Genomic DNA, 22418 nt, shown 5'->3' on the forward strand with positions numbered 1-22418 from the left:
TTTTGGGCAGTGGGTTTGGTTTTTAAATCCCTGCACATCATTTATTGTATCCATGTCCCTCAAGTTCTGTACATGTTTGTGGTAGTTGTCAGGCCATCATCAAGCAGTCTGTGGACTAGGATGCTAAGACACTTGACAGATGCTTAATGCCATCCAGGGAAGAAAGGCTGTACCTCATGGGTCAGTAATTTCCAACCTAAACCAATTTACATATTTAGTGTCCAAAACTGGAAAAGATTTTTCACAGAGTTCTTTCTATGGAGATCACTCATCTGTTTTGTTCTCTGTTAGGTACTTTAGAATGCAACTTTGTGACTTAGCTATGAGTAAAACTCATTTAGGTGGACACATAGTATCTGACTCCTCTTTCCATTGTTGGGTTGAACTTCTGCCTGTTCCAAGGGTTAGGTTTGAATGAAGAAAGGAGAGAGAATCTTTGTTTCAAGTGGTAGATGCTTGAAGCTAGCAAGAATGTCATCCTCCGATAAGCTCTTATGTGCCATCTGGACTAAATGTAAGTTATCTTTGTGGGGATCTTAGAGAGGTGTCATTTGCATAAAGTTTTTTTCATATGCAGACCTGGTGTGCTGACAAAACAACAGACTGTGGTTCCCTTCAAAAACTCTGCTGGAAGTCAGGAGTCCTGACTGTTAGCTTTCAGCTTGCTTTGCCATTGTAGAAGTGGATCATGTTCTGACAACTCTTTTTAGTAGATCCACCCAAGAAAACAATTTTCTACTAGTTGTCCTTTGTGTCATCTGACAGAAGCTGTCAGCACCATTGGGGTATCTATGAAGAATGGTCTAATTTGAATTATGTTCGTCATTAAAAAGTTGCAGTTCTAAGAGTTATAGATACACAAGGCTTGCTGTCTGTTTTTTTCTCATATTCTGTATTTGTTACTATTGGACTCTTCCTTAGATGATCCTCATGGGCTAGAAGAGACCCACTTTAGAGTTTAACTGAACTGTGCAAATTGTAGCGAAGAAAGTTCTTCGTAGGTGAACTAGGAAGGTATGTAGGGAATGAGACAAATGAGATGGTTATGTTTTCAGAGTCACAGAGCTTTTTTGCTTCTAGAAGTGGATTTAATCTTGTCTCTGCCACAGAACTCCCTGCTAATCAGGTCATGCAGTAAACTTGCACAGGACCTCTATCAGCTGCCCAGCATGAAGCAGGGCTGAAGATTGCTGATGGGAGAAATATGCTAATTCTGCCCCATTCTGGGGGTTGCCATGCTATCACATCTTGCTGCAAAGGCTCAAGTTCAGTTCTTGGTGCGTTTGTATCCCTGGCTTGGTCTGGGGTCTCTGTGTGTAATACAGTGAAGATATTCTCACTCTGTCAGACTGTACAGTTCATCACTTAAAAACAAACCCAAACCCTCATGCTTAGGATGCAGCTGCCGATGGGTATGGTTGAAGCAGGCTGATACAAAATTTCAATATGCAATTACAGCTTAACTGCAGAAGTAACACTGAACAGTCATTCAATACAGCAAAGGGGGTTGGAATCTTGGAGAAGTCCAGGATTTCACAACCTTTGTCATCTTTACATCAGTTTCTGTCTGCACAGTTGCAAAACTAACCATGCTTCTGTTGTTTTAGTGTGTTTGACTTGCTAACTTTTAAGCACCATCTTAAGACAGAACACCTGAGATATTCAAACCTAGATGCTTCATGCATTTAAAGAGCATCTTGGAGTCCTCAAATGCCTTTGTTAAAATTACTTTTGTTGATGGATGCATTTGACCTGCAAAGTTATATTTTTTAGCAGCTTAAGCTGAAATACTAGAACTATTATATGTGTGAGATGAATGGGAACTTAGTGTCTCAGGCTCAGGTGTTACACTTAAATTGGGGAGCCTATTTTGTGTGTTTAAAAAGCTAAGTTTGCTAGAATAATGACAGTTAATATTTAATTCTCTGTTACAGTAGTTATGTAGGAAAAACCAAGCAGTGCTGAGGAGCTGTTCTGCAGTTAATAGTAAGCTTTGTCATCAAGCTGTTCTGCTGACTGATTCACTCCTGTGAATGGGGCTGACAGCTCAGACCTTCTCAGCAGGTCACAGAACTGGTAGTTGAGCTATTTCCAGAACCAGGATCTCCAGGTATAACCTGTTTTGATTCTCTGAGGTGAAAAGCCTACTGTTAAAGAGGAGTTAGTGTTTCTTACAATGGACAGATTTGTAGTCAGATGTTCTTCCTAGCTCTGTCCAATTCTATTCTCGTTAGAATGAATAGCAGTATTAGAAGAAGCTTATTTCCTGGAAACTAGTCTTCCTCAGGACAGTATCACTTCTATCCTAGAAGGAGCTGGAGAAGACTAGGGAATTATTAGAAATGCAGGAAGTGGTTAAATAATCAGCATCTCTTTAACTGTCAAAGAGACAAGGTACAGGAGTCTGGCAGCAAATTAACACGGTCAGCCCAGAAGGGGTCCATCCTTCTGTCTCTGTTCAGTAGGAGGAAAATGCTAGTGCTTTGTATCCAGCCTAGTGACTGGCAGAATTCCCCTACAACTGTATCACTTGTACCTCAGCTTTACGCTAAGCACATCTGTAGGTTAAGATTTTAATATCACTGTTACAGCAGTTGGTATAATGTTCATAATTTCTTTATTTGAGTAAAGTATGTACATATTTATCAGGAGAGACAATTCCACTATTTTCCAGAAGCATGTAAGACAGGAATTTTCTTGGCCATATAGTCATCGCAGTTTTGTCAGTTGCCTTCCAGAGTTTATTCTGATGTCAGAACACTACCCTTGCGAGTTCAAACATAACCTGTGAAATAGCAAACACATCATTAAATCAATGACCAATTCTTAGCAATCTTTAAAACAGCTTAGACTGTAAGCCAGAAAATAATTACATCTGCAACTCAAAAGCTACTTGCAAAGAACTGAAGACCAATCCCCTTGTACATTACATGAATAAGCTAATCTTGATTTTTCAAACTGAGGTATATAAATTGCACTTATTATTACATTCTTCAATGTGATAGTGGGGAAAAAAACCCTCCCCAACCAACCTCTATGGTGATGAGTATTACTATCATCCACTCGAGGCGCAGAGCATGCTTTTCATTCAGGTGGTTTCGCATTAGGTCTGTCAACTCCATGCAGTGCTGAAGTTTTTCATTCATTACCTACAACAGATTTCCAACACAGGGCAAAGCTGGATTCTACACATTGTATGAGATCACAATGAGAAACAATCCATAAAGGGACTCACTGCAGAAAGCTGTTAACATTTCTGTGAAAGTGCAGAATGCAAAGTCCTGTAGCATGCACAAGCAATGGGAGTTCTAATACAACTCTAATTTCACCAGTCAGAAAAAAACAAATACAAATTTAGATATGCATATGCAGGTATTAAACAGCTACTGGGTGACATTTAGTCACAAAACAATGCAAGCAAATAATACGCAGCTCATGGGAATGCCTCAAAAGTAGCTAAATAAGTATGTAAGGTTGCTGTACCACTGGAAGAGGTATCTCATGCTTATTCTGGTAGAGCAGTAAGCATTACATTGCCCTGCAATGAACTGACCTGGATGATCATGTCATCAGTAAGAAGACTGCTTCACATCACATTTTTTTTTTAAACTTGTTTTCTTGCACACGTTTCAGAAAAAGAATTAAAGCTCCTCTTCTTACAACTATTTAAAGCCTAAGTTAGTGGCTCAGGAAGTACAGAATCCATTTAAGTCTAGGTGGTTGAGGCAGGGTTGTTAACCTAAACTGGGTAAAAGATGTGAGTGGGTTACGAACACAGAAAGGGGGATGGTGTACAGGAGCCTGTTGGTCTTTGACTTTTATAAAATTAAAATAGACATTCGTGGAGCAATCTGTAGCCTGGCTGAGCCACTGACAGCTGAATGGAATATTGAAAACCATTACAAAAGTAAGACACCTACCTTAACTCTGCGATTAATATTGAGAAATTGGCATGTTTTGTCATAAAGCTCTTCCAGTTTTTCTCTATCCCAGTAGAAGTCAGGTGTTATTAGCAGGTCTGAACTCAGATTTATGCGGTGTCTAAAAAGAATGGTTACTGCAGAAGTTCAAAGTTCCTTTTGGTGCATATAGGAGCAAATATTTACACAGTAATTAAAATAAAAATTACAAAGTTTTTCTTAAATAAAATACGAGAAGGATCTCATTCATAATAAAAACGCACATGTAGTCGCTGTTTAAAACTGTTAACATCTCCTGAAACTTTTCCAAGAATACTGTAATATGCGCACCTGCTTTAATTGCTTGTAATTTTTCATGACCTCCCCTGTCTGTACAGAAGTCCTTCACTATGCTAGTAGCTCAATGAAGATGATCCATATGTGAATTAAAGTTACAGGGGAGGTCCTTAACAGCTTGTTTCTATTTGAGAACTCTTTAAATGTGACCGACAATGCTCACTGGGGATGGGAGCACAGTTCAGAACCAGGCTATTATCTCAACGTTATAAAGGCTAGGAGATAAAGTCTTCAGTGTACTCAGGTCTTTGTATCATGCACAACTCGATTTTTAATTTTTGTATGATATGATCTTCAGTGTAACAAAAAATGTTACCTTAACGCAAAAAGTTCTCCGATTTTCTGCATGACATCTGCGTGAGATAGTTTTACCTTCCTTCTTGATTTTAGTATCTGCAAAGTAACAAGTTTTACCTGCCTGATCAAATAGCATTTACTAGTGGTTAAGAAGTCCGAAGTTGTACAGCCTGAAGTGTGTATATATGTATATATATATGACTTAAAATTTAAACAAGTATCAGATTTAGTAACACTTAAGTTTGGTTTCCATAGTGCCTTCCTTATCTAGCTTGATAAGAGTATTGTCGTTCAGCTGTTCTCCCAGGTAAGAATCCTGGAACACTTTCTGTGAATCATTTGTTCTCTCTCAATACTACTGCTATTTTTAAGGCATGACAGTTTTCTTTTTACCTTGCTGTTGTTCAGCTTTTCTACAGATTTCTTCTCACTTGAAAAAATGTATTACTATTTTTTCTCTTCATTAATAATAAACGAGGGTTTATTTTTTTTAACCCCATGAGTCTTATTTTTGTATGCGACATCACATGGGCTTCTTATTTTAATTACACCTCATGAGAAAGTGTACTTTATATGTAACACTCATGAACTCTTAATTACATTGAAATTACAGCACACTGCTTTGAGGCCAAGCCGTCACACTATGTTATGTTTGGTCAGGCTTTTAAATGCTGCTTGTGAACATCTATCGATAGCAAGTAGCAGTGGCACAGAATGGGAAAAGTTATTCCACTGCAGTTTTCCCCATGCTATGACCCAGCCCTTTACAGACTGCCAGTTTTTAGTCCCATTTTGTCCCTTTAAAAATGTTCTGAGCTTTCTATCTTGATGGATTTACAATCAAATGTGTTAAGTATCTAGTTGCTTTTTTCTATATCCTTGGCTGTATCTAGAGTGATCCACGTTTTACACAGCACAGGACAAAATGAGGAGAAAAGTAAAAACAAGACCTCACCTCAGGAATTGACTGGATAGATTCCACAAAGTTATCCAATAATGATTCCCAAATAGCCAGTTTTACTGCAACACAGAGGTGACAAAGCATAATGCTGTGAGAGGCAGGGATGTATGCTTTCAAGTAATCATATATATCTGCCAAAATACAGCGCTGTTTGAAGACACGCTGACACAAGCATATCCATAGTGAGTTACCCATTACACTGTACAACTGATGTATTCATACATCTACAGACAAATTTGGATTGTGTAACGACACAAATCTGCCTGCAGAATCACCTTGAGCTCAGCTCTCCTCCCCAGTGGATCGGTTCAGACCCTGGAGAGGTTCTGCTTCAGCTTAGGATGGTGAGTTTGAGTGCTATACTGTGTGTATGAAGCCTTTGCAAACTCCATTCCAAGGAGGCATCACAGATGCTAGAAATGCTTAGCCTTGCTGGAGTCAAGCTGACTTCACATGGTGACAGTCAAGTTTCCACTGCATTTCTACAGTGTTGTGCAGAACTTTGACTCCATCTGTCCAGTGTGTGATGAAGTATGCTCAAGCCAGTGAGAATTAGCTTGTATATACACCACCACCTGTATTTGTTGAAGCTAAATCCAAACTTAGATAAATCTCCAATTTTGTTTTTTTGGTGAATATAATGTTAACTTCAAATATTAAAAAAAAAAAAAAAGTATTCTCTGGAAGTTGTTAATCCCACTTAATACCAACACAAGTTCTCCTGTGTCTCAACTTGAGCCTTAAAGTTGATTTCTACGTCGACATGCAGAAATCAGGCTGTTCTTTAATCCCTGAATTCCCAAGGAAGAATGAAGTAATAAATCAGACCAGTTCCAAAAATTACTTCCATCCACTCAGAGAAATTAAACAGAAAAGATTTAATTCTTGAACTCTTTTGTGGTCATAATTGTATTAGTCAAGAAGCACAATAAACCCAGTGCTGAGCATTCTTCATGTTCATCTTGTGAGTATGGAGCCCTAATCCAAGTCAGTGACTTAAACAGCATTTAATTTAGCCTTTGAAAATAGACATTTCAACTATCAATGATTATTTGACATAGGTTAGCTTCTGTTGTGTCAAATTTGACTTTGACTATACTTGCATCCCTTAATAATACTGAACATTGCGCTGTCTTCCTTTATGGTGTACATGTTTCATAGTAACATAACTTGGCACCAATTATCTCCTGGGAATAAATCCCTTGCTCCATTATATGTGGTAACATTTTTTCATGCTCTGGCTTTAACAACAGCAAAATTAAAGGCTTTTTCCTTAGTAGCTCTTTCTTCAGCAGTCAAGAACCATTTAGTTATTATGCTGTATGTCTTGATCAAGCAGTATATCACTTCCAGAACGTGCATTCTGTTTCTTGATGTCTTCTGTTTAGAGTTATGTTCCCCCACATAGTATAATGAATCTTAATTTACTCCAAAAGCAGTAGAGGTTTTCCTTTAAAGTCTTCTTGAGAACAGCCTTGTTGCTGCTGGTTTCTATTCCCACTTTCTACCTCATTCTAAGTCTGAAGAAGCAGAGATGATTTCCTTGGTCAGAAGCATTACTGCTGAGCCTGACTTCTTCTCAGTGCCTCCTGATATAAGTACCACGATGGCACAGAGCCATTGCTAACAGTCCTGGAAAATATGGTCTGAGACTCCAGTCCACACACTTGATGCTGCTTGACTTCCCAAGCTGAAAATCTGTTTTACAGCTCTGTCTGGTTTAGTTGGTATCAAGTTTTTTTTTCCTGTTAATGATGTCATGATCAATTAAGATTACTGACAGCTTTTTAATACTGGGCTACGCTCTTGACTATCCTAGAGTAATCTCAAACATGGGCAATGGGATGCTTAGTAGAATGTCTTTAGCAAAGTATTTCCTTAAGGAGTTTTGTTCATCTTTAAGATTTAAATTGCAAAAAGTAATTCAAATTTAAGGAAGACAAAGTAAAAATGAATCCTCCCACTGATGCGCAATCAATCTTTATACAGTTTACCAAAACCAGACACTAAGTCTTCTCCAACCTTTTAATGTACAAGTTCCCACTCACAATGGTATTTCACTAAATTTGTAGAATGAACTGATAGTACACAACAGTGTGAACTTACCAGAAAGACACAGGGCATTTGAAAAGGCAAATTTCTGCAGAATGACTTCATCAGTATCCAGCTCAGAATTTAACAAGATTTCTCCCTTATGAAGCTTTGATTGCCCTCTGTAAGAACAAGATTGAAGCATCTTCATCAACTAAACCAAACATCAAAGGAACATTTGAAGAACAATCAATGGAAGAAAAATTGGTTTTCTTTAAAGATAATGATCTATCTACATGGCTATTACCCTTGTTGCATTTTATTTATGTTCAGTACAAAAATAACCAAACAGATAACTGAAAATAAGTTCCTCAGTCTTAAGACTATGTCAGGAATCACAAATTCCACAACTGGATAGTCAATACAGTTTTCAAATGGCCAGAAAAGAAACAAACAAACAAAATCAAAAAACAACCAACCAAAAAAACCCACAGCTGTCCTCTTAACAAATTACTTTAAATAAACTCAAACTCATTAGCTCAGCTTATGGTATTTCTGTCTCCTAAGTACAGTTTTTTGGTGCTGTTGGAAAATTACAAATAAATGACATCACCAGTGACATTGATAAGTATCTCCACAGAGATCATTTGCTCTCCATGTTGAAAAAAGTAGTTAAAAAGACAGGATGGGTGCCAGATTTATCTGTCCATGTCACTCAAGCTATGTCTTTCCTAAGAAGTGAAGTATGTGCAGAACACAACTTTGCATTTGAACTAGAAAACCTTATCCAGAGAAATTCGGTATCTCCTTTAAAATCCAAATTGTTTCAATAAAGGATATTTATTTTCCCTGTGAGGCACTTATGATCTCTTTGGGACACCTGAAGAACATGTTCAGTTGTGTGAACATGGAGCTTCATAATTTATAAACTCTAACATATTACCAAGTCATAAAGGTGGTTAATTGAAAGTTTAGCAGTTCAGCAAAATCTGTGAATTTATGTTTACTGTTCTCTCCCTATTTTACTCATTTGAAAAAAAAAAAAAAAGGAAAGTGTATTTTTACCAGTTGCTTTCAACTGAATTTGTTTTAGAAGTCTGTAAGCTATTGAATAAACACAAGCACTTGAAAATACTTACTCTCCTATTCTATAGTTTATCTCTTCATTTTCCCAGTGGACTAATGCAACTTCATATGGCTGAATTTCATGCTGTTCCAGCACTCGCATTATATTCTTCATCTAAAAAAAAGACAATACACATAACAGTAGTTACTACTGTAACATATTATCACTCTATGAAGAGCTAGCATGTAATACATTGATGAAGGCAACTTTCCTGCTTATTAATGTTATTCAAATAAAAACAAGTAGGTGTGCTAGTAACTTTTTTTTATTGTAAGGAAGCAGTTATTACCACAGTTTATTTTGAAAGCTATGTGGAAGAATTTTGTGTCTGTGAACAACTGCAAAGGATCTGTGAAAATGTCATTCAATGCCTGCATTTATAAAACAAGGTAAGGATTAACCACAGCAGTGGTAAAGACTTTATGAAGAAGTACAGCAGTGAGCTGCACAAGACTTTGGCAGATGTCTGAGTATGGGAAGAATCTTCAGGAGAAATACATCAGGTGGCCATTTCTTCCAAAATTACTAGTTTGCTAAAGTCAATAGTTTTGTTTCAGTGACCTATTGTATATTCTGAATATTGTAGTTAAATATATATATATTTTTATATATTTTTTTTCTTTTTCATTTTTTTTCAGTAAGGAAGTGTATTGTTAGGCCAACCAGTTAGTTACAATGCTTCCAGGGAAGTCCTGCTAAAACAATGCCAGAATTAACTGTTGATCCATAATGCAGCATGCCAGATTTCAGGGGTTTATTTACCTGGATCCTGGTAGCCTAGTTGTCATTGTGGAGTCATGATCAGTATAGTAATAGTTACACTGTTAGCAAATGAAGAGTCTATTCCAAAACTACTTCCAGCTCAGAGTAAGATTTAACAAAGGTTTACAGACCATAACCGTGTGTGAAATTCACGTGCCTTGTAATACGCATACTTCCAAAGTTCTGCCATTCATCTGGATAACAGGAAATGATGTTTCAGTGGCAGCTTTCTTTTAAAGTGATACAAAAGCTTCCATTAATTGACAGGAGATTATTCCCAGCCCAGACTAATTTTATGGAAGGAGCTACCTGTCACAGTACATTTAATGAGAAGAGATCTTTTGGATTCATTAAGTGCAAACTCACGCAATTAGAGGTGACTGCATCACAGAATCACCTTCTAACAAAACTGATGCACTCCACCTTGAAGCTAGTTTATTTTTTTTGACCCAAAGCTCAAATTTGGTGGGTGTATGGGAATTGCTAAGTCATGGCCTGAACTAATGACTGAGCACGTGGTGAAGCCAGCCCTGAGAGCACAGGTGGAACCAGGCTCCACACCTCCCTAAACCTCATTTAAGGGCTGGCTGCTACCAGGGAAGGATTTCTACTTGGAGATCCCTTTGAGTGTTTGGTAAGCCCTAATCCTTAGGTTGGGTAAGTGAATCTTTCTTTCTTTCTTTCTTTAACTGGGTTATGATCATCACCCTTTTTTGGGTAATCTAGAACTGGTTATCTGTTATTATCTTTCCCTACAGTGGGGAGGATACTGCACGACCTTACTGCTGAGGTATCTGAAAAAAGTATTTTACAATTTCAAATCTCAATTACAACAGCCTGTAGTTATTACTACTTCTGTTCAGTGTCCATTAGCTTAAAATAGTTTTTCCTAGTATACTATATAGTATTCATTCTGGAGTACTTTTAAAGAGCAATTTTGTCCATTCATAGTGAGTCCCTACACACTACTTTACTGAATTACTTTCAGTTTCTTTTCAACGGGCCTTTTTTTCCTTGCTTCAGTTCATTAAAATTCATGCATTAAAAATACTGCCCTGTATTTGAGCAAGGCTTTTGAAAACTAAAACAAAAAACTAAAACTTTTCACAGAATAAAAAAGGCAGTTTTTCCTTTTTATAAGTAGAACTAATAAAAGCACCAACTAAAGTTGCTCCTGACAGAAAGAATTTATCAGGTTTTCAGTGGTACTTAAGAATGTAAAATCATACATGAAAATTAGATTTTTTTCAGAGGGCAGAAGTGCCCAATTCATAAAAATCAACAGGGGTTGGTCAGCTAGTCTTCAGTAACACCTGTGAGTCAGTAGCAGAGTTACTGCCATAGCACCCTGCAAGGTTTGAAGGAAGAGCTAGTGTATTTGTAGGCTAGCTGAGGTAACCCTCCAAAACAGACAGAAAATCAGGAGCATTTCAGGTCTGATACAGAAAAAACAAACCTGAATGCAGAAGTAGTTCACATCTGGAAGCAACTACTGTGTTTTTATTTACATTAGTGGGAATCTGTCTATAAACTGTCCGTCTCAGTATCATCTCTTTAACATACCCATTAGTTTCACATACACTGCCTACAGAGAAGATGAATGCCTATATCTATCTAAACCTCAAACCACAGTAAAAAAAAGTATTTTTAAATAACTAGAAATATATTCATAAAAATAAATATGCCTGCAGCATACCCCTCTTGGTGGGCAAATAATATTGAATTATCATAAGGGATACGTTATTTCAATATTGCTATTTTTTAACAATTATACCAACCAATGAAAACCTTCTTTTAGGAAAAATTGCTCACTGGTAAAAACATAAAACAATGTTAAAAAAAACCCAATTGTTTCCAAATTTTGCCCTTTGCAAGTCATCCAAATGTAAGTTTTGACTTAAATGGCTCTGGAGTGATCTTTTACTGCTCTTTTTTTTTTTTTTTTCTTTCGCATTCATTTCTTTTAAATAACCATTCATGTGTTGATTTTTTTTTTTTTTTCTGATTTACTTTTTCAGTATATATTGCTGTAGGGGGAAAAAAAATTCTCTCTGTCAACCTCACGAGATTAAGGTTTCAGGTCTTTGGACTTCAGAGATTTCACCCCCTTTGTACGTTACACATCTATTTGCTTATTTTGCACAGAAAGACAGGCTTAAAAGGTCACGTATAGGCGATGTATCAGCAACCCACACACTTGAGGGCAGCAGCCGCACTCCTTAGAGAAGAATCAGTCCTTTTCCTTCCTGGGGTGATCCAAGTTCTCAGAAAAAAACCAAAGCACAATGGGCTTTGTGGGACTGACAAGACATCTGCTGACGAAGCTTTAACAAACGGTTTTTCTTTACTTACACTTTTCTCATCCACATTCCAAAACACAACAGCCCCTTCCCTGTGAATTCAAGGAAAAACTGAGGTGTAATTACACTATATTAAATGTACTTAATGCAATAGTCAAATTGTATGGTGGCAATTCTTGATGCTACGAATTATGGAATTTAATACTAATGTACAGAGACTGCGCAATAGTCGCTTTTTAACCATACTTCAGTATAAAACATTAAAATGTCTGTGTTTTTTCCCTGTGTAAGTATGATTTTTCTTTTAAAATTCTGAATCATTTAGATTGGACAGTTATTCCTTGAGCTTCATGAGGTGGTTTTTAGCAAACCGCACTGCTTTCGCAGGAATGCTATTTGTAAGATAATGTTTCAGACATAGTTTATAACTTACCTGAAGAAAAAAATCATGCCAGGATCATCTTCTTTTGCAGATTTCTCAGTACCCATCACCAAAACATTCGCAGCATCTAGTTTGAAATAAATAAACAAACAAAAGTTCAAAATGGAGAATTATTTAAATTTCTAAATGCAGTAGCTACAAGCACAATTCTAGTTTAAAGTCAGTTCTGTATCCTATTTTTCTGATTAAAAAGCTATAATATAAAGCTACACAGCTTCTCTGAAGTGTCACGCTAGATAGACTCAGCTATGATGTTGAACTTCACTGGGAACTGTAGTTAATGAAATACAGTTGTTTTAAAGAACAAAAGACTTGAGGAAAAAAAATTGATGCAGGGCACAGTAAATAACCAAGAGCAGAATACAGAAGGCAGAAGTGAACACGTAGCATGGAATGATGGAAATAAGCCCACAGTTGCAGAGTAATTACCAACATCTCTTTCTCTTTTATTTAGCAAGGGACTAATCTGCACTCAAATTTTGCTGACTGTGCTTTGATAGAAACCTGAAAAAGCATACCCCAAAGACAGAAGTTACATCTGTGTTTTCCTTTGGATCAAAGCATGCTTTTGAAACAAATCTTCTAGTCACTCTCATTTACCACACTTTTGATTTGCATTGCAGAAGTGTCAGAATGCATGAACTGTATCTATTTTGCATGAAATTAAACTGAAAAATGAATTCCAGTCACTAATAGGGGTTCATTACAGGAGACCAGACTCAAGCCAGTGTATGCAGAATGCTTCCAGTGTGGATCCTGAGTTCTCAAACCAGTTTTTTCTTATGCCCTCTACATATCTGCTTTGCTGTACTACTTTGCTAATGTGGACATTGCTGCACTGGGGCCAGGCAGACCAAGGTGACAGGAAGAGATGTCTAAATAAGTATAGGATGCAACTTTGCTAGTAGCTGAATTGAGAGCATGCTGCTGATCTTTATGAACTCTTTAAAGATTTCTCTTTCACTTGCTATTCCAGTTCAGGAACAACTGATTTGATGAATCACTAGGGCAGGTTCTGGGTGTGAGGCTGGAGTTTACCACAGAAGAAACATCTGTCTGCACTTTCTCATTTGCCTTTTCCAGTATTGCTCTTACTTAATCTTTCTTTATCCTCTCCAGATAAAATATATATAGTGAATGTCCATTTGGTCCCTTATAAGGAGTGCTACAGTATCAATCTCTAAAATATTTTTAAAGTGATTGGAAAAGAATGATATTAGGAAAAACACTACAAAGCAACAAATCCACACTAATTGCTAATTTAGATTTCTATGTGCTAGTATTTTTCAGATGTATGAGATACAACTTTTGACTGGGTAACTTAGCATTGTTACATCTACATACCAACCACCACAAAGTTTGCTGTCACAATCAAACTAACTTTCATCACTTTCTGAACACTTTTGAGAGAGTACCTATTGTAAGGGGTCCAAAACACACAGTAAAGAAATGAAAGAATTGGCAAAACCCACATTCCCAGGGTAAAATACCAGCAACAGTAACATGAGCATCACAGCACTTCGGGATAACTCTATCCTGAAGCACTAAGAAGAATGTTATTTTTAATACAGAGGAACTATGAAAGAACATGGAGCCTATACTATGTAATGCCTTCTTTCTGAGAAAGACAGCCAGTTCTCAAGTAATCTTTATAAAGATCCACCGGAGTACTGTCACGCTTGGTTTCTTCAAAGAGACAGCCAGACATTTGATAACCTCTCATGAAATGTCCATGAAGGATATATTTTGCTTCACATAATCTGTTCATTCACAAAAAATAATAAATCTACTGCCAACATATGAAAATCACAGCTGCTCTAGGCCTAGAAGGTCTTTAAGCTATAAAAAGCTCTATTTGTTTTCTTTCTTGCAGTGTGCTTTAGCTATTTCCATGCCAAACCTTCCCAAGTCTTCAGAGATACTTTGTATAGATCCGGAACCAATTATTGCTGAAGGGAACCATTCAACAATTACCAGGATATATTTGGCCCAGTATAAAATATCAGCTATGTTCTCTTTACCAGAACTAAATATCTGTATGTGTATCTTCTACATTTCATGTAGTCAGCAAGATTCTCTCTCATGTGCCTCCAGCCCTCAGCAACTTACATTAATAGAAATGTGAGTATGGAAAGAAGGTGCAACACTTCAAATTACAAAACCGTTGACAGCTGAACCTCTGTGGTATCACATTACTGAAACACTGATTAAAGTAAACTTTCAGAAAATTTTCAGTTAGTGAATTTCTATGAAAGAAGAGTTTCTATTAGAAAATTTCATTTATGTTTTCTTGAATGTATTCTCAATACTATCTGATTTTTTTTTTTTTGATTCTTTTAGTATAAGAGTAATTTAGGGAAAAGTTATTATACAGTAACAGCAAAATGGTTCACTTTAATTTTTATTTTATTCAAAGCAAATGCAATTTTAAATAGAGCTATATTTATACATTCCAGGGATTACCAAAATGAAAACATATGAAGTTATAAAAATTAAATATCTACCCATATTTCATTTCCCAAGATATAATACCGCCTTTAAGATGCTTTAAAAATCTACCTCTGGGCAAACTTGTTATTTCAACATATCCATGGGAAGTCAGGTCATGACACAGATTACCAAGATGATATTCATCTGCTGTTGCAAAGGCTGTGCACTGCATCAGATTCTGTGCCAAAGGAATAAAGATTTGAGTTAGGGAAAGGCTGAAGCAAGATGTACACAAGACATGCTCATGTTTGCCTCAAAGCAATCACAAGGGTGATGTTTTTCATTTATTCACTCTTTTCTACTATATCATTGTTCTGCTGTCTGCTTGTTGTATAAATACTAACGAGATCAGTTATTCCCTGTTAAGTGGGGAAGCAAACATATCCCACATTCATAGACTGAGATCCAACTACATGTCACGAGTAAGTCACATCAACAAACTTCATGAGAGGGCCACAAATGGAACCCTTCTTCCCTGAATGGCAGTGGAATGCTTTAGCAGTACAGCCACAGTTGCTCACCCCTCCCACAACCTATGACGTACTTGGCTGACCAGTAAAATCAAAAGCAAGACACCCTGAATACCAGCCTATAGATCTCTGAAGTTGCATGGAGTTAAACTATCCCAGTCTGCTTAGCAAACATAAGCTCCAGCTGCAAATGCTGTGTTCTGAGCATTGAGCTTACTGCCCAGGTAACTCCTGGGACCTAAACCATCATAGCACTGCAGCACAGCAAGTCACAGACCTTCAGTGCCAGCCCAAATGATGCACATCTTCAATGTTTCCCTCCAAGTGAAATCTTGTGCTGACAATGCAGCCTCAATTGAAACCACAGTTTGAGTGGTATACAACAGCCAGAGTTTGTCTCCATGTTCCACAGTCCTACACGAATAAAATGCCACAGTGAAACAAATAACTGGCACCATGCAAGAAGATGAGGAAAGTAAGATCAACTCACGCATGGCAGAGAGATCAAACATCTGTGTAAAAGCTTTCCTGATGAATTCAACAAGGCACAATAAACCGGTCTACAAAACCTACTCCCCATTTTAAGTACATTTCTTTGTTCTGATACCTCATATATCCCATTATGCTGTTTTTTCAGTACAATGTAATGGAAGATATCCAGAAAGCAATGCTTCTCATTGCAGATCAGTCTCTTTCCAGCTTTTTGTAACTAACACAAGTGGGGATGTGACTAACAACAAATGTACAGAAGAGCTGTACTCATCTGCAAGTGCTTATATCCACAGTATGCTTCAACTTAGAATTCAAATAATATTCTCATGGCACTCATACACTGTCGAACTGCAACATGTGAAAAGGTGCTCTGCTCCTTAAGGAGGCCCAGAACCAGTAAGCTGGATCAAGGCCCATGTTTAAACTTCTTTTTTTTTTTTCCTTAATATTAACGTTGTTGTCATTTCCAAAGTTTTGTTTACATCACTTTCTTTCAGTGACCACTATCAGAGAGCAGTTCTGTAGTTGTGATCCCATGACTGTGCTGTTAACACAGTTAACTGCTGCTAACAGTAGAACAGAACTGTATTTTCAGTTCCCTTGCTTCAGTACCTTTGAAAAGTTGCATTCTTACAGTATCATCTGTACAAAACCATTCCCAGCATCTTAACTGCCAGTGTGAATTATACATTTTAGATTCTTCTAGAAAACTCTGGTTAATATAAGCACACACACGCCGACATGAAATCCTTCAGGGAGCACACCGTTATCTTCTAGCTAGTATATCACCTGAAAATCCTTACCCTGATCTATACTTTCTGTAGTTAAATTTGTTACTGTTCACTTAAAGGTAGATGTGCTACAGGACAGACTGTTTAATTTACGGCTGTGATTTTAGTTTTCACGCAAAGACTTTAATTAGCACCAGAAGTTGGCTGCCAAGATGTGCCTGAAATAGCAGTTTGCATATGTAGCGTGGATATGGTTCTTTTTTTAAATTATTTTTAAACAATGCACTGTTTCACCTTTACTAAAATATTGTTCGGTGAGGGACATTTAGCATGGGTGTAGAGCTTAAGACACCTATAATTTATGTGTCCACAGGCATTCTAGGTGCTCAGGCTTCCATGGTAGTTGATGGAGATGTAACACAGAGGTCCATAGTCAGCTCATCCTAAAATACTTGCGTTAATTGGCTGGTAAACCTTCATCCTATACTGTCTGTTACGTCACCTTCACCTGCAAACTTGCCTAGAATAAAGGCAGCCCTGTCCTGCTGACAGCAACTCCAGCCACTTGCCACCTCCTCTTCCTGGCTGCACTTGGGTTCATTAAGATACAGTTCAGAGCTCCAAAGCAACCATCGGATCAGCCATTCTAAGTACTCATTTTCTGTATCATCCTCCCCCCAGCAACTGCACAGGAACTATCATTCTCATAACTCATCCCTTGCATTTTGAGAATGCAAACATTTTTAAGTAAGAAAACCTATAAAATGAACTTAAACTTCTCATCACTGCAGGCACTCATCTTTATCTCAAGGATACCTGCTACTCCATCTTCAGTTGATTTTCAAGCTTTGTCTAGGCAACAGCACTAAAAATCAGCTTAAAGGCTTCTCATGTCTTGTGAGACCTTGTGAGATGAGTAACTAATCCAAGTAGCAGTGACACTATGCACTGAATAGCTAACCAAACCAGTTATCACGTTGGAGTAAGCCTTCCATCTATCCTGAAAAACTGGTCTAATGATCATTTATCACTGCTGGTGCATTCTATCTGCAGACAGCACCAGAAGATGAGTGCTTAGAAGGAGCTTATCCATGAACCATTCTGCAAAAGGAAGTTGTTAATGAGCCCATCAAACAGAAAACATCAGGGACCTCAGGGATCACCTAACTGAAAATCTAAGGAGTCTACAGCATGTCTCCAGGGGCAGACAGTGAATGAAGACAGCAGCCAGCTCTAAGCTGCATTGGAAATATGGCTTATGTTACTGGAGGGATCTTGGTTTCTTCAAAACATGCAGAGGAAGACAAGATCGGCTTTTTTGTGACACCAGGATTTAGAGAGAAATGACAGCATGGTGGAAAAAGAAAAAAACCATCAAGGATTCTCCATATCAGGATGGATTCTCCATCTTACAGAAAAGTCTCATCTTTCAGTTAGCTCTTTACATTACATGTCTACAAGGGAGTATACAAATAGGTTCCAAAGGAAAAAAAAAAAAAAAGCAGCTTATTCCAAAATGCTGTCAGCCTGCACAGGGTCAGGGTGACAGCCTGGCAATACCCCTGTAGATGGAGCTGTATGTTTGACAAAACCACACACTGTTTATTTAAAAATTGAAAATGGTTTGTTAGGTCCTAGTTTACATGATTTCTGGCACATCATTTTGCAATGTGGGATCTTCCCCAGAAATGATATTAGTTCAGTCTACCAGGCAGAATGTTTTCAATTCTTTCAAAATGGAAGAAAGTAAAAATAGCAGTGTGTATTACTTGCAAGCACATACATGAAACTATAAAACAAAGAAACTGTTAGCATTTCACGCTGCCATTCAAAAACTTTAGGTATCTAGAAAAAAGTCACTTAAATCCACCCAACAGCAACCTCATAGCATAAGCAGAAAGCTTGGAACAGTAGTGGTATGTTAAGAGTAAATTCTGTATTTTATTCTTTCAAAGCAACAGGAAAGTTCAAGTGGGAAATGAATTTTCTACAATGGAGACTTGATGGTACATTATATCATACTCCTGTTAGTCATACAAGATATTAAACAGGAGCTTATATGTCTGGAAGGCAATCATTAAGACCTCACTTTCTGTGCTCACATTCAGCAGACCATGTAATAGGCATATTTTGCAATGTGCAAGCTATTTCTGGAAGCACAATACTTGCCTCAATCTCATCTATAGTACTATTTTGTTAGCAACATGCTGGAACTCAGTTGTTATTATAGTTTGAGGAGAACAATAACATTTCCAACTCCATGATTTTCCTTGGAGATCTTATATTCAAGTGTGCTTACAGTCTGCTTTGGCTAAAATTAGTGGGGCTCACAAAGAGTAACAGCTACAAGTATGCACTGTTCCAGTTACTCATCCTGTTTACCTGATTTTATCCACAAGAGTTTGTTGTGGCAGTTAATCTGTAGACCCAGAAGTCTGGTTATCCAGGCTATTTCTACACATAGAATAATCTTGCTCAAGTTACACAGGCTACATCTCAGTTCTTCCATTGATTGCACAGAAATAACCTTCTATTTTTCTGAAATGCTGCGAGGCTTCAAATGTTAAGTACAGTGATCCTCATTCACATGTTGCTACAAAAATATATTTTATCACTAAGAATAAATTTGCTGTAGTGTTAAAGCTATTTCACTATGGCTTGAAATGTCATGTCAGTTTATAAAAAAATAGGAAAAAGTCATACTTGAGAACACAGTCTAAACTGAAAGTTTCTGAAACTTAGTTGGAATATTTGTAAACATGGTATTATTTATTCTCATCTTGATTTCTGTTAGCAATAGAATGAAGCCTTGAAACTGGATGGAATTGGACAAGCAAGAATATCTATGGAAAGTTACGTTACTCTGAAAGGCAGATCTTGCTCCTCAATATTAAATTTGAGAACATTGCCTTAAATAATTTTTAAAGGATTTCCTGTCTTTCTGTTCTAGAAATCAACTCTCTTCCCTCCCCTTTGTTACACATTGCTGGTAAAACTTCACTTCATCTCCAAACTATCAGTCACACCTGTTTCTACCAGATTTGCTTCTGCCTGCAGTGTTTCAAATCCTCTGAAGTCACAGTCAGGTAGATAATAAAGTCCTCTTTATCAAATAAATACATTAATTTCATTAAAATGTTTATATAAACCCAAATCTAAATCTAAATTAAATTGATAAAGTTCCCTCAACATTATATAGAACGTAAATTCTGTTCTTTACCTCCATGTCTGACAATAGTGGCTGGTTAGCTCTGGAGGGCTGCTTGGTCCTTGGTGCCTTTGGTGGCCTCTTAACTGGCTGGGTACTTGGTTTTGGAATAATTTTACTAGTTGATACAATTGAGTAAAATCTTGATGATATGTTCCCGAGCTTTTTAATATACTCCACATTGAGCGTGTAGTTTTCCATTGCTGCCAAGCCAAAACGTTTCCAGGGTGGGAAAAACATCTCCCCACCCTGATAATAAACACTTTTTCCCAAAGCAGATACATTTCCCTGGGTCATTTGCCAATTCTTGACTTGCATACAGGGACTTGTCAAACAAGGGGAAGCAGTCTTTGGAGCATATAAGTTCCCAATCTTCTTAGCTGTTCTGTGATCCGTTCTGTCAACATCATTATCCAGCTTTAGAAGACGATGTCCAGTTTTATTAAATCTTTGGCATTGGCACACTGTAGTTAAAGAGTGAAAAGATGTAGTCTGAAGGCGCAGGAGTTTCAGTCTCATTGCTTCCCTCTGAACTGTATTTAAAACAAACAAAATCCTCTATCAGACCTTGGGAAAGAAATATTATTTTTCCCTTAGCTAAAAGGTGAGCCATATTTTTTTTGTGTATGTTAGTATTCCCAAACACACAGTGATGGGTCTGAACAGCTTTTTCCCAATGCTATGGGACTACTCTAAGATCAAAGCACATTAATGAACTGTGTGCTTGCAATACATGGTGGGAGAAGCAGAACAGGCTTCTGGATCAACAGGTAAGCAGGTGCCTTTTTCATTTGCTGCTCGGTCTGCACAGCAGCCTGTGCCCTCAGTAACCCAATGGTGTAACTACTGATAAGCAAGCACTCAGCTTAAAGAGGGTTTAGGCTGCTGTGTGAGTCCCTCATACACTACAGAAGCAACCACCAGATTAGTGTGTGCTATACTGAAATACCACCTACAAAACACGTATAGTGACCGACATCAGCTGAAGGTCTGCATCACTAGCAGCCAAGAGCTGGCTGGATGTGGCTCTGTGCAGCCTGGTCTAGTGGTTGGTGACCCTCCACATAGCAGGGGGGTTGAAACTAGATGATCTTTGTGATCCTTTTTAACTCAGGCCATTCTATGATTCTATGAAGAGCAGATCGCTCAGCTGTCATGAATGAAGGGAGAACCAAATAATCAGGTTATGGTGCTGACCTCACCGTTAGGTAACAGTGCAGTCCAGACTGCAAGGCCTGCTGGCAGGTCTACCTGTGTTGACAGGAACGTGCACTGTTAGCTCAGAACAAAAATGGGTTCCTGGACGTATTTGTGCTAAACTGTATGCAGTCATCAAATCAGAAAGCAGGCTTAGCACCTCAGTGGGTGTGCTGCACTTCCTGCAGTGCCAAGTCCCTGCCCCCACCTGCCATCATTAACCAGGAACACTTCTCCAGTGGCACAGAATCAATGTTCAGCACCTTATTAACAAAAAGAAAAGGCGGTGAGTTGCACTGTTTGGGGAAAAGTCAGTGCAAGGCTGTTCTTCACAAGTTATACAAGGGATCTTCACCATCAGCCATGCATCTCAGCAGCACTGAGATCACCGTTTTTCGGTGGGAGCACATCACTGCGTGCAGAGGAGAGTGAGGCCTGGATGCCAACAGGGCTCATTCTGACGTAACTTAATGGAGGTGTGCTAAAACTGACGGAAGCTGCACGTAGTTATACAAAAAGAGGCCCGGAATACATTTAGGCTACGACAGAAGAAGTAACTGCTGTCGGGTGTAACTATACATGCTTTTCACTTGTAACGTTATTCCTGTAAACGTGTCGCTGGCAGACGTACCGGAATAAGTGTATTATTTTCATTTTAAGCTCCATCCAGCGCTCAGGAGCGGTACACAGACGCAGGACAGGAAGCGCGGAGCTGACAGGCGCCGCCACAACCCTGCACCGCCTCACGGCGCCGCGGCCGCTGCTCGGAGCGGGAGGCCGCTGCCCCTCCCCCGCTCCCCGGGGGAACTCCGCAGCGCCCGCCCGTCATGCGCGCGGGGGAGGGGCTGCGCGCCTCCCATTGGCTGCGCGCCGGGGCGGGCGGGAAGTTAGCCGCCAAACAGCCAATGGGGAGGGGCGGCGTTCCGCCCGCAGAGGAAGAACGAGGCGGCGGCGCTCCCCCCACCCCCATCGTTCCCCCGAGGCGGCAGCCGCGGCCCAGGCGCCGCCCCGCGGCTGAGGGGCGCCTCGGCAGCGCCCGCCCCGTCACCCCGCGTTCCTCCGCTCGGCTACAGCCGCTGCGGTACCCGGACGTGAAGGGTAAACAGGAGAGAGGCACCGGTGCCGTTGCACTGGCAGCCGGGAAGGACAAGGACAAACGCCGCCCCGCCGTACACTACAGACGGGGCCCTTCCCTCTCCCCACAGTCGCCCGCCCTCCCGCTCTCGGCGCCCTCCGTGTCTCCCGCGGCTCCGATCGGGACCGTTCCGCTCCCCGCCCCCTCACGGCTGCCCGTCGCAGCTCGTACGAGGCAGCGGCGAGCACCCGGCGCCGCCCGCCCTTCCCCTCCCCCCGCGCTCCCCGCCCGCCGCCGCGCGGGAGGGGGAGGCGGCTCGCGCCGCGCGCCAGCACTGACCTGGGGGAGGGGGCGCGCCTCTCTCCGCCGCGCGAGCCGCGGCCCCGCCCACCGCCCGCCGAGCTCCGCCAGGGCGCGCGCGGCCCGCCAGGCCCCGCCCGTCGCCGCGCCGCGCCGCGCGCCGGGTGCGGTCGCCGCTCCAATAACGTCCGGCCGCCGTGCCAGACTTCCGGGGGGCGGGGCAAGATGGCGGCGGTAACGGCCTTACCGGTCTCCCTCTCGGCCAGGTTTAAGGGGTCCG

General features: G+C 39.7%; 2 protein-coding genes across 10 annotated transcripts in view; one reads left to right on the forward strand and one right to left on the reverse strand.

Annotated features, from left to right (window-relative positions):
- Positions 1-2601: 2601 nt before the first annotated feature.
- Positions 2602-22284, reverse strand: RMND1 (required for meiotic nuclear division 1 homolog). 4 transcript variants are annotated; one of them, XM_031611930.2, is made up of 12 exons: positions 22178-22284; positions 19579-20099; positions 14735-14843; positions 12167-12242; positions 11786-11825; positions 8685-8785; positions 7621-7727; positions 5509-5573; positions 4573-4649; positions 3921-4041; positions 3033-3149; positions 2602-2785 (listed from the first exon to the last, which is right to left on the reverse strand). In XM_031611930.2, the coding sequence occupies exons 2-12, from the start codon at positions 20083-20085 to the stop codon at positions 2753-2755; spliced, it is 1353 nt and encodes a 450-aa protein (XP_031467790.1). In that variant the 5' UTR covers positions 20086-20099; positions 22178-22284; the 3' UTR covers positions 2602-2752. The 4 variants fall into 4 exon arrangements, with proteins under 4 accessions (XP_031467790.1, XP_031467797.1, XP_089991727.1 ...); XM_031611937.2 differs by lacking the exon at positions 22178-22284 and adding an exon at positions 21395-21563; XM_090135601.1 differs by lacking the exon at positions 22178-22284 and adding an exon at positions 21027-21382.
- Positions 22283-22418, forward strand: part of LOC116241303 (coiled-coil domain-containing protein 170-like) — a 68811-nt gene continuing 68675 nt past the window's right edge. For all 6 annotated transcript variants that reach the window (XM_090135589.1, XM_090135599.1, XM_031611903.2 and 3 more), the window contains exon 1: positions 22283-22413. In XM_090135589.1, coding sequence (XP_089991715.1) covers positions 22364-22413 — 50 coding nt within the window. In that variant the 5' untranslated portion in view covers positions 22283-22363. The remainder of the gene's footprint in view (positions 22414-22418) is intronic.

This window comes from Phasianus colchicus, chromosome 2 (genome assembly GCF_987193195.1).
Source record: "Phasianus colchicus chromosome 2, bPhaCol1.hap1.1, whole genome shotgun sequence".
In the NCBI taxonomy this organism is placed as follows: domain Eukaryota; kingdom Metazoa; phylum Chordata; class Aves; order Galliformes; family Phasianidae; genus Phasianus; species Phasianus colchicus.